The 12,468-nt window shown below is 42.5% G+C and overlaps 1 protein-coding gene across 5 annotated transcripts in view; it reads left to right on the top strand.

Annotated features, from left to right (window-relative positions):
- The first annotated feature begins 3,456 nt into the window (after positions 1–3,456).
- LOC138761905 (contactin-associated protein-like 5) overlaps positions 3,457–12,468 on the top strand; it is an 857,011-nt gene continuing 847,999 nt past the window's right edge. For all 5 annotated transcript variants that reach the window (XM_069934856.1, XM_069934855.1, XM_069934854.1 and 2 more), the window contains exon 1: positions 3,457–3,618. In XM_069934856.1, the coding sequence (XP_069790957.1) occupies positions 3,528–3,618 (91 nt within the window). In that variant the 5' untranslated portion in view covers positions 3,457–3,527. The remainder of the gene's footprint in view (positions 3,619–12,468) is intronic.

Raw genomic sequence — 12,468 nt, 5'->3', positions numbered from 1 at the left:
CCTCAAGCATCAAATTTCAAAGTTCAGATTTATTGTCAGAGTACTGTTCTGAGCCCAGAGGATTCCAAAACTCAGCAGCAATGGAAATACACCAAGACAATAATTACTTAAACAAAAGTTGCTTTTAATTTTATTTAAACATAAAAGCAGGATCAAACTTTAACTTATTACTATTAACTTAATCTAACTTAACCACCTTCTAATTCTAAGTACACATGTATGTACTGTGTATATGTTCAGGAAAGTTCTTAGTTTCACAGTCCATTCATTCACTTCTCACTCCTCCAAGTTCACCATTATCAGGCAATTCTTATACCATGCACAGAATTTAACATTTATGATTCTTCATCAGGCTCTGGTGTTTAAAGTTAAATGGTTACCACTCAGGAAGGTTCTTGTTTGTTTCAGAGAGAGATTTGTTGCTCGTTGGACACACACAAACTGAATTCCTCCAATCAGTCACTTCAGTGTCTTGCTGAAGAAACTCAACCCATCATGCGTTTTCCAAATTATAACCTTTTTTTCCAGGTCAACGCAGAGTTCCTTGTTTTCCTTATTTCAAGAGAAACACTCGAGCCAACCATTTCTTCTTGTAAGGACTACAGGGGTTTTGGACGGGCTGAACTCAGAACTCAAAACCCATCTTCAAAATTGGGTTTTTCAACAAGCCTGCCAGCTTGCCATTTTCCAGTCTCAAATGCTACTGTAGAACTGACCTCTCTCTCTCTCTCTCTCTCTCTCTCTCTCCCTCTCCCTCTCTGAGAAGAATCCTGTTTATTTTTTTCTCTCTTTGCTTGTAAAAAACTAAATACTTTTTCCAAGACTCCAAACCCAATCTTTGAAAGATCTTTTCAGCACTTGAGCCCACTTCAGCACTCTGTTACAATTTGCTCCTCCTTTTGAAGTTATTTCTAAAGCAGTTCCATTATCTCTGCAAAATCACTTGGAGCCTCAACGTCTAGCTTCAGCAAAATTCTTGCATTTTAAATGAGATGTCTTTTTTGAAGTGTCACTCGGTTTGTGAAGTGACCTACGCTAAACCCCCACAATCTATCTCTTTTAAAGATATATTTACCCATAACCATAATAATATCCCCCAGAACAGTGCATACATACTTGTGTATGAGTCAACACCAGGATCTCAAAACATTTCATTACTATAGACTTGAATGCCACTGATCAGAAGGAAATCTGCTGTCAGTTGAAAGGACATTGCAACTCTGCCACTAATGGAGAGCATAGAGTCATGCAGAATAGAACAGGCCCTTCAGCTCAACTCATCTATGACTGACCAATTTGGCATTCTGTACCTGTTTAATTCTCCTGGTTTTGGGTCAGAGGTAGAAATTTATTCCGGATCACCCGCAGAAATGACAGTGGAGTAAGTTCAAAATCAAAATCAGAATTTATTGACATGAACAATTCATGAAATTCAGCGTTTTGTGGCAGCATCATAAGGCAAACATTCATATTGTCACCATCTTACAACATTACTTTTTAAAAAAAAAGGAAATAGTGCACAAAAAGTAAGGCAGTGTCTCTGGTTCATTGATTATTCAGGAATCTGATGGCAGCAGAGAAGAAGCTGACCTTGAGCCACTGAGTGCTCGTCTTTCGGCTCCTGTACCTTTTCCCTGATGGTAGCCGACTGAAGAGGTCATGGCCTGGGTGGTGGGGGGTCCTTTGAGGACAGAGGCTGCTTTTTTTAAGACTGCCTCATATTGATGTCCTCGATGGAGTGGTCTGGTGCCCATAATGTCGAAGGCTGAGTTATAGAATCTCCTTTATCCTCATCTACCATCCCACCAACGTCTAATGAATTATCTGGAGTTTATTCTTCTCCTGAGAGTTGGTACCTACGTGCCAGCCAGTGATGCAGCCAGCCAGAAAGTTTTGTTTAATTGGTCATTTTTTAACTGTTTAGCTCAAATTATCAAGGATTAGATTATAATACAAGAGTTCATGTGAGATAGTTTCTGCATGCAGACTTAATCAGCAGTTTGCTCTTCTGAATTGTAATTTTCTGTCATTCTACCACTTTCCCTTTCAGGGAAATACCTCAACACTTTATCTCTCTTCCCACCTCTCACTCCTTAACTCCTACTTCTTTTGGCCAAATTTATCCATCCTCTCACTGTTTATCTCTTGATGGATCCGAGTATCCAAATTTCAGTGCTGCCGAGTCGTGCGGTTGTTACCAGCACATTCAAGAAGTACTTGCGAGGAGGTTGTTGTAAAACGCTCTTCCCTTGAAGCACAACACCCGTTGAGCGTGGCAAGATATCAGAAAGGAACCAGATGCCCAATGAGTTAATTTAGTTTTTGGTGGCGTATTGGAAGGGATGAATAGCCAGAGTGGAGTCCTGCTCTGAATATTAATGAATGTTAGGTGTCCACTTGAACAAATGGTTAAATTCTGGATCCAAGGTAGGATCGACAGAGACCAGTGCTGAATTTGTCAGCGGCCTGGCCTCTGACTGATGATCCGAGAGAGACAGAAACGGAGAATGAGATTGCAAGCGCATTGAAACAATTCGGAAGCCACCTTGTTCACCCAGCCTTCGCGCTGTTGCAAGAACGTTCGCGGCGAGGCGTGGATGTGTGTGGACTTCTCGCCCGCAGACGGCGAGCTGTGGAGTGGGGATGTGAACCGCTTGCTAATCAGGATCAATAAATATGCCCGGAAACGATCTTTGGGCGATATTAAACTGATTAGAACATTAGGGTTTTTTTTAAATAAAACGTGAAAACTCAATTTAAACTAAAATACGCGCACTTTTATTTTTTTTTTAATCCATTGCAGTTTATAGTTTGGATTTGATACAAGGGGAAACAAAATCTTCCTGAAACTTTTAGTGGTTCACTCTGCGAAATGTCATTGCAGTGCTGCTTTATAATTGATCGCCAGGCAAAGAAAAGAAAGTTTGAAAAGTACATATTGCAGAAAGGAACAATGAAATAAAAGCAGAGCAAACGCAGCATTATTTGCGTAATTGTTTTCATACTACCTTGAGATATTGTGGAGAAGGTGTGGGGGGGGGGGGTTACAGAGGGGGTTGACGGAGACGCGTTACAAAAGGCCACTGACAAAACTGGGGAATGGGAGGTCGCATTATGGATTTAGACAGACATACTCACCCTCAAGACTGGAGATGGAACCTCTTCTAATCTCCCTCAATATCTAAGGAGCGTGGCCCATGGTCCCCGCTCATCAAACTAGAGGGGGCGCCTCCTTCGCAACGACTTTCATGGGGGTTCAATGAAAGTGAAGCTTTCGACTTTTCTCCAACGTCCCGGTTTCCCGGTCCTGAAGAGTTGGTGCAGGGAAACGTGTGGTCTGTAAAGGCAGCGTGAGTGAAGGAACAGCAGGCTTTAACCCGGGTGGGGGGGGAGAGGAGGAAGAGGAGGGCACCAGAACGACGCGAGGGAGAATGTGCGTGGATCGGGTCAAGTGCAGAGCGACCGAGCACCAGCGTTGAACCAGCCACTCTTCCAGATATTTATTTCGGGAGCGGGGGAGAGAAAAAATGGACTCGTGCACTGTCAGCAACTGCTTCTTGGCCCTTTCTCTCTCCAGTATCATCAGTCTGTGGGGCTTGTTGTCAACTGCCCGTTCACGTAAGTAGATGGTTTCGGGTGATCATTGAGGAAATGGGAATGAGAGAGCAGCGGGAAAGTGCATTGCTACACATCGGTCCGAGGGGTTCCAAAAGGGAAAGCCGAGGGTAGCTTGGGCTGACATTCCTGGAAATCTTCTAGTCGCACTGCAGAGTGGTGGTTGTGTCTTTATTTGTGTGTGTGTGTGTGTGTGTGTGTGTAGTAATGCAAATTAAAAGAACATCATTGTATTTACTTGGATACACATCTTAATGTATAATTGGTGTGCGATGTGCCTGAACGATAGAATCATCCAGCTTGTTCTAATGTTTGTTGTAATGACAGTAACTAGAGACTGGAAGTTTATTTTCCTTATTGAGTGCATTTTGTAATCTGTTTTAACTGTTCAAAGCGCCTCTTGATTTAATGAGCCCAAAGACGAAGACGCTGTGTCTGGGACCGAAACTCCAAATCCGCATGGGAAGCAGGACGTGCGATTGAAGTACTTGAAGCAGTTAATGTCTCAACTCGGAGTTATTTCAGGGACTGCAGATAGTTACAAGCCCACAGCATCAAAACCGAGCGAGACAGGTCGAGTTAGATTTTCTGTCATGGACACTGGTTCATGGCTGCAAATGTGGTCGTTTTTGTGTCAATGGTGAAGTTGGCCTTGAGAATACAGAGATTATTTTAACTTGCCTAGAATAATCTGCTACAATGAGTATTGAATAATTAGGACATTGAAAGTTATATTTAAAAGAAAAAAAAGAACTGACTTGGAAAATCTGAAGTGTGAAGTTCACCTTAATAGAAACTACATGTGCACGAGTTTTGCGTTTCGGTGAGGCAAATCATGTTACTTGTGTGTGTGGTGGAGGTCGAGAGGGGTGGAGAGACACAATTGTTCTTCAAATGACCACATCTTTGTCTGTTAAAGCTGTACAGGAGACAATACTATTCTTGCAAGTCTCAATCTACCGCCTAATTATGAATATGCAGGCAAATTAAAAGAAAAGGAAACAGCAGTGAGTTATTTATTTTTTAAAAATGGCTACTGAAGTATTCTGTACGACAAGCTGTGCAGTTGACCTATATGGCGCAACATGGTTGGCCAAGTACTCTGTGGATCCGAAGCACATGTTTCCCATTCACATTTTCTTCCTAATTCACATGAAGGAGCTGGACAGGTGTTACTTGTAGCCATTAACCATTGGACTCATTTGTGCAGATTTGATGATTTCTGCACCTTCACAATAATGTCGTTAACTAACACCCTCAAGCTGCTTCTCCATCATGTTTTACCCAGATGGTCAAAAGCTGTTCTCCATGGTGTCATGCTTGATGAGTGGAATGGCTTTATTCCACATCTCAAATGTGCTCTTTTCTGGAACATAATGTGGTTCAATGGGTTGTGTCCAACCATCAGTCCAAAGGGTCAAATTCACTTTATCTCTGAAGGTTCCTGCCATACTCTCAAATTGCCAAATCAATACCAATGACTCCTCCAGCTTGATGCAGAAAAGATGCCATTTTCTTTAGTTTTGTCAATATTTCCATATTTCTGACCTTAATTCCGTCCATGGCTATGTCAGCCTAGTTTGAAAAGGAAGCACCTTGTTCAACTGTGAAGTCAACTTCCTCGCCCTGATTCAAATTGTGACATTAACCCATTTCTACCATATTGAATATAGATCATAAACTTTACAGCACTGTACAGGCCCTTCGGCCCATGATGTTGTGCCAACCTATATAAATCTACTCCGTGGACTAAACATTTCATATCTCAACCATAACCCTCAATTTTTCTTGAATCTGTCTGCTTCTATCAGAGCTTTTAAATTACCCTATTCTACTTGCCTCTACCACAACCTCTGACAATGAATTCCAAGCACCCACTACTCTCTAAAGTAAAAGGCTCCAGAGAGAAAACACTAGCTCTGTCAAATTTACTTCATCAGACACGTTCTCCAATCTAGGCAATATCCTGATAAATCTCCTCTGTACCATCTCACTAGCTTCCACATCCTTCCTGTAATGATGTGGCCAGGCCTGAAAAGAATATTCCATATGTGACCTCAGCAGAGATTTATAGATATGAAACATTACCTCATGACTCCTGAATTCAATCACCTGGCTAATGAAGGCCAGCATATCATGGGCCTTCTTAATTATCCTATCAACCTGAATAGCAACCTTGAAAGCTCTATAAATTTGAACGCCAAGGTCCCTCTTCTGCCACACTATTAAGTATCTGAACATTAATCATGTACTCTGCCTACTTTGACCTTCCAAAATGTATCACCTTATTTATCCACATTGAACTCCATGTGCCATTTTTCTGCCCAACTCTGCATCCTGTCTAGTTTCTGATGTGAACTACAACAACCTTCAACACTATCCACAATAGCTCCAACTTTTGCATCATCTGCAAGCTTACTGACCCATCTACATCTTTGTCCAGGTCATTTATAAAGATCACAAAGACCAGGGGTGCTGAACAGATCACTCTGGAACTCCAGGCTGAAAGCATTCAATCTACCATTACATTCTGATTTCTTCAGGCAAGATCATTTTGAATACATACAGCCAAGATCCCATGGATCCTATGCTTCATGATTTTCTGACTGAGTCTACCATGGGTGACATTGTCAAATGCCTTATTATAATCCATACCCCATATCTTCTGCCCTGCTAGAGTGAGCATTAGGGTAACCCTAGCCCTAACCTTTGAGGAGGTGATAATTTATTTTGTTACCTTCTAAAAAAAAACATTGAATTAGGCTCATGAGGCATAACCTTCCCCTCACAAAGCTATGCTGACAATCCCTGAGAAGGCTTCTTCTCTTGATGCTTATAAATCCTGTCATAAAGAATCCTCTCCAATAGTTTTCCTACCACTGATGTAAGGATCACTGATTTACAATTCCCAGAATTCTCCTCATTACCTTTCTTAAAGAAGGGGACCATATTAGCAAAAAAATCCAATCCCATGTCACCTTCCCTGTGGCCAAAGTGGATGCAAAGCTCATTACCAATGCCCCAACAATCTCTTCCCTTCTTTCCCATTGCAACCTGAGATATATCTCATCTGGTCCTGGGGACTTATCAATCCTAATGTTTTAAGAAGATCCAGTACTTCCTCATACTTAATCTCAAGAAGGTTCAGCAAATATGATTATTCAATTCTGACCTCACCTTGACCAAGGGCTATTTCTCTGGTGAATTCAAAGGAACCTATTAATTTAGAGCCTGCTCACTCTCCACTGTCTCCAGGCCTATGTTACCTCCTTTCTTTTTAAATGGACCTACCTTCATTCTCATGATATCTCTGCTTCATGTATACACGAGACACCTTCAGGTCTTCTTTCATGCGATTTTTCAAGGCCTTCTTATGCCCCCTTTTAGCTCTCATAAGCCCTTTCTTGTTCCTTCCTGGCTACCGTATAACTCTTCTGAGCCCTTTTTGTTTTGCTTCCTTCTTCCTCTTAATTAGCTGTTCTTCAAAACTCACCTGTTTTATTAAGCATGGTTCCTTTTTCCTATCATCAGTGAATTATGATTGCTATCACTGAAATGCTCCCCCACCTAGACATCTGTCACATGACCAGTTCATGATCCAGTATGACCTTTCCTCTAGTCTGCTGGTCCACATACTGTGTCAGGAATCCTTCTTGGACAAACCTGACAAATTCTGTCACATCTATCCCTCTTTCAATAAGGAGCTGCTGGTCAATGTTTGGAAAATTGAAGTCTCCCATAACAACAACTTTATTATTTGTGCTTCATTCCAAAATCTGCCTACTCATCTGTTACTTAGTGTCCCGAAGGCTATTTTGGAGCCTATGGATTATGCCCAATATAATGATTGCTCCCTTCCTAATTCTGAATTCCACCCACACCAATTCACTAGACCCTCCTTCCACAGTGAAGTTCTTTTTCTGCAGCTGTGATACTATCCCTGACCAGTAATGCTACTCCTCTAATTCTATCCCTTTTAAAACCTATAAACCTGGTACCTGCATCAACAATCCTGTCCTTGCATCAGCCAAGTATCCGTAACAGCCACATTGTAATTCTACATACTGATTCAGATAATATCCTTTATTCCTAATGAATTGAAATAAACACATTTCAACACTTCACCTGAATACATTTATGCTTCCTCCCCTACCTGTTCTTCCTCACAAACTCACAACACATTGCATCATCCTTTCCAACATCTGCTCTATTCTCTGCCCTCTTATTCTAGTCCTCAACCCCTGACAAAATAATTTAAACTCTCCTCAACTACTCTAGCAAATGTGGCCATGAGGTTATAGATCCACTTCCAGTTCACTTGCAACTCTTCCTTTTTGTAATGTTGCATTTTGGAAGGACAAATCAAGGTAGGGCATCACAGTAGATGGTAGGGGACTGAGGAGTGCGGTAGAACAGAGGGATCTGGGAATACAGAAACATAATTCCCTGAAAGTGTGTCACAGCTGTTTAGAGTTGTGAAAAAAAAAACTTTTTGCCATCTTGACCTTCATAAATCAAAGTATTGAGTATAGGAGTCACGATGTTATGGTTAAGTCGTATAAGATTTTGGTGAGATCAAATTTGGAGTATTGAGTGCAGTTTTGGTCACCTAACTATAGGAAAGATCTTAATAAGATTGAAATAGTGCACAGAGATTTACAAGGATGCTGCTGGGTCATCAACAACTGAGTTATAGGGAAAGGTTAAACAGGTTCGAACCTTATTCCCTGCAGTGTATATGAAGGGTCATTTATTGGAGATATACAAAATTATGAGGGGTATAGATAGAGTAAATTCAAGTAAAGATTTTTCCACTGGGGTTAGGTGAGATACAAACTAGGGAATATGGGTGAAGGGTGAAAGGGGAAAAGGTAAGGGGGAACTTCTTCACACAGAGTGGTGGGAGTGTGGAACAAGATCCCAACTGAAGTGGTGAATGTGGGCTCAATTTTCACATTTAAGAAAAAAAATTGGGCAGGTACATTGATGGAAGGAGTATGCAGGGCTATGGACTGGGTGCAGGCTAGTGGGACCAGGTAGAATAATAGTTTGGGACAGACTAGAAGAGCCAAAGGGCCTGTTTTTCTGTGCTGTGTTTCTATAGTTATACCTTCCCCAGAAGAAATCCCAATGATTCACAAATCCCTGTTCTTTTCACCAATTCCAGATGCACATTCATCTGCCATAACTTTCTATTTCTGTCCGCACTGGCATGTGGAACAGGTAACAATTCAGAGGTTACGACCCATGAGGTTCTGCTTTTTAAATTCCTTCCTAATTTCTGATATTATTTCTTCAGGATGTTCCTCATCCCTTTTCTTACCAATGTCATTGGCATCCATGTGGACCATGATATCTGGCTACTCACCCATCCACCAAAGCAATGGTTCCCAACCTTTTTCTTCCAACTCACATACCACTTTAAGTATTCCCTATGCCATAGGTGCTTTGTGATTAGTAAGGGATTGCTTAAGGTGGGATGTGGGTGGAAAGAAATAAATTTCAAAACACTGTTTTAATCATGCCTACTTGACTTGTTATGTGCACGGTTTCATAACTCCAAAGGAAATGGGCCAATGACAATTTTTCTCAAGCAAAATATTTTGGTAACAATTTGGTCTAGAGCAGTGGTTCTCAACCTTCCCTTCCCACTCACATACCACCTTAAGCAATCCCTTACTAATCACAGAGCACCAATGACATAGAGAATACTTAAAGTGGTATGTGAGTGGGAAGAAAAAGGTTGGAAACCACTGCACTAGAGAATGCTGTGGCCTCGATCTGAAACATCCCTGGCACTAGTGAAGCAACACACCACCTGGGAGTCTTGATCTTGTGAATGGATCCTTTTATCTGTTCCCCTAACTATCAAATCCGCACTCATTACAGCTATTCTCTTCTGCCACCTTAGGAGATATTTTACATCCTTTTTAAAATATTTTATGTAATTTAAAAAATATATAAAAAGGACTCCATCTCTCTCTTTCTCTCCCTCTCACACACACACACACACACACACACACACACACACACACACACACACACACACACACACACACACACACACACACACACACACACAAACCCCTCTCTACTTCAAGAGAAAGGAAAAGAAACTGTGTACAGAGGGGGAGAAGAAAAAAGAAAAGGAGAAACAGCTGGCATCAACATTTAATTAAATCAAAAAGGAAATAAAAATATTAAATTACTAATGAAGGATGAAAATTAAGTATAAAATATTTAATAAATTAACTAAACTATCCGGGCATTTAAATCATTCATATAAGACTGCCAAATATCTATGAACATGTTATATTTATTTCTATGATTACAAGTAATTTTCTCCAGGGATAGACAACTTTGTATTTCCATATTCCAACTATGAATATGTAAGAAGGAATCAGATTTCCATGTTACTGCTGTACATTTCTTGGCTATTCTCAAAGTGATTTCAATACATTTGAATTAACTTTTGGGGAAGTTAACATTCATGACAGCCAAATTCCCCAAAAGGAAAAATTGTGGATCAAGAGGGAAGTCCACCCCCATAATTTTAGTTAATATTACCCCCAAAGTTATCCAAAAAGGCCTTAATTTCATGCATAACCAAGTAGAATGAATAAAAGTACCAATATCTTTGCCACACGTAAAACACATATTTCTCTTCTTTCTCTTTGGCTTGGCTTCGCGGACGAAGATTTATGGAGGGGTAATGTCCACGTCAGCTGCAGGCTCGTTTGTGGCTGACAAGTCCGATGCGGGACAGGCAGACACGGTTATAGCGGTTGCAAGGGAAAATTGGTTGGTTGGGGTTGGGTGTTGGGTTTTTCCTCCTTTGTCTTTTGTCAGTGAGGTGGGCTCTGTGGTCTTATTCAAAGGAGGTTGCTGCCCGCCGAACTGTGAGGCACCAAGATGCACGGTTTGAGGCGATATCAGCCCACTGGCAGTGGTCAATATGGCACCAAGAGATTCCTTTAGGCAGTCCTTGTACCTCTACTTTGGTGCACCTCTGTCTCGGTGGCCAGTGGAGAGCTCACCATAGAACACAATCTTGGGAAGGCGATGGTCCTCCATTCTGGAGACGTGACCTACCCAGCGCAGTTTGATCTTCAGCAGCGTGGATTCGATGCTGTTGGCCTCTGCCATCTCGAGTACTTCGATGTTGGAAATGAAGTCGCTCCAATGAATGTTGAGGATGGAGCAGAGACAACGCTGGTGGAAGCGTTCTAGGAGCCGTAGGTGATGCCAGTAGAGGACCCATGATTCGGAGCCGAACAGGAGTGTGGGTATGACAACGGCTCTGTATAGGCTAATCTTTGTGAGGTTTTTCAGTTGGTTGTTTTTCCAGACACTTTTGTGTAGTTATCCAAAGGCGCTATTTGCCTTGTCTAGTCTGTTGTCTATCTCGTTGTCGATCCTTGCATCCGATGAAATGGTGCAGCCGAGATAGGTAAACTGGTTGACCGTTTTGAGTTTTGTGTGCCCGATGGAGATGTGGGGGGGCTGGTGGTCATGGTGGGGAGCTGGCTGATGGAGGACCTCAGTCTTCTTCAGGCTGACTTCCAGGCCAAACATTTTGGCAGTTTCCGCAAAACAAGACGTCAAGCGCTGAAGAGCTGGCTCAGAATGGGCAACTAAAGCGGCATCATCTGAAAAGAGTAGTTCACGGATGAGTTGCTCTTGTGTCTTAGTGTGAGCTTGCAGGCACCTCAGATTGAAGAGACTGCCATCCATGCGGTACCGGATGTAAACAGCGTCTTCATTGTTGAGGTCTTTCATGGCTTGTTTCAGCATCATGCTGAAGAAGATTGAAAAGAGGGTTGGTGCGAGAACGCAGCCTTACTTCACGCCATTATTAATGGAGAAGGGTTCAGAGAGCACATTACTGTATCTGACCCAACCTTGTTGGTTTTCGTGCAGTTGGATAACCACGTTGAGGAACTTTGGGGGGCATCCGAGGCGCTCTAGTATTTGCCAAAGCCCTTTCCTACTCACGGTGTCGAAGGCTTTGGTGAGGTCAACAAAGGTTATGTAGAGTCCTTTGTTTTGTTCACTGCACTTTTCTTGGAGCTGTCTAAGGGCAAAGACCATGTCAGTAGTTCCTCTGTTTGCGCCAAAACTGCACTGTGATTCTGGGGGAACATTTTCGGCGACACTAGGTATTATTCTATTTAGGAGAATCCTAGTGATGATTTTGCTTGCAATGGAGAGCAGCGTGATTCCCCTGTAGTTTGAGCAGTCTGATTTCTCGCCTTTTTTTTGTACAGGGTGATGATGATGGCATCACGAAGATCCTGAGGCAGCTTTCCTTGGTCCCAGCAGAGTTTGAAAAACTCAGGCAGTTTGGCATGCAGAGTTTTGCCGCCAGCCTTCCAGTCCTCTGGGGGGATTCCATCCATACCTGCTGCTTTGCCACTTTTCAGTTGTTCAATTGCCTTATATGTCTCTTCCTGGGTAAGGACCTCATCCAGCTCTAGCCTTAAGGGCTGTTGAGGGAGCTGGAGCAGGGCGGATTCTTGGACTGAGCGGTTGGCACTGAAAAGAGATTGGAAGTGTTCTGACCATCGGTTGAGGATGGAGATCTTGTCGCTGAGGAGGACTTTGGCGTCTGAGCTGCGCATCGGGCTTCGGACTTGGGGTGAGGGGCCGTACACTGCCTTTAGAGCCTCGTAAAAACCCCTGAAGTCGCCAATGTCCGCGCTGAGCTGGGTTCATTTGGCGAGGCTAGTCCACCACTCAGTTTACGCTGAAGATGGCTGCATGCGCGACAGAAAGCTCGTTTCTTCTCTGGCCAGGACGGCTCTGCAAGGTGAGCTTGGTGGGCAGCTCGCTTATTTGCAATCAGCCCCTGGA

The sequence above is a fragment of the Narcine bancroftii genome, chromosome 4, assembly GCF_036971445.1.
Source record: "Narcine bancroftii isolate sNarBan1 chromosome 4, sNarBan1.hap1, whole genome shotgun sequence".
Taxonomy (NCBI): Eukaryota; Metazoa; Chordata; class Chondrichthyes; order Torpediniformes; family Narcinidae; genus Narcine; species Narcine bancroftii.
The sequence above is the reverse complement of the archived record's forward strand: the minus strand, read 5'-3'. Positions and strand labels throughout refer to the sequence as shown.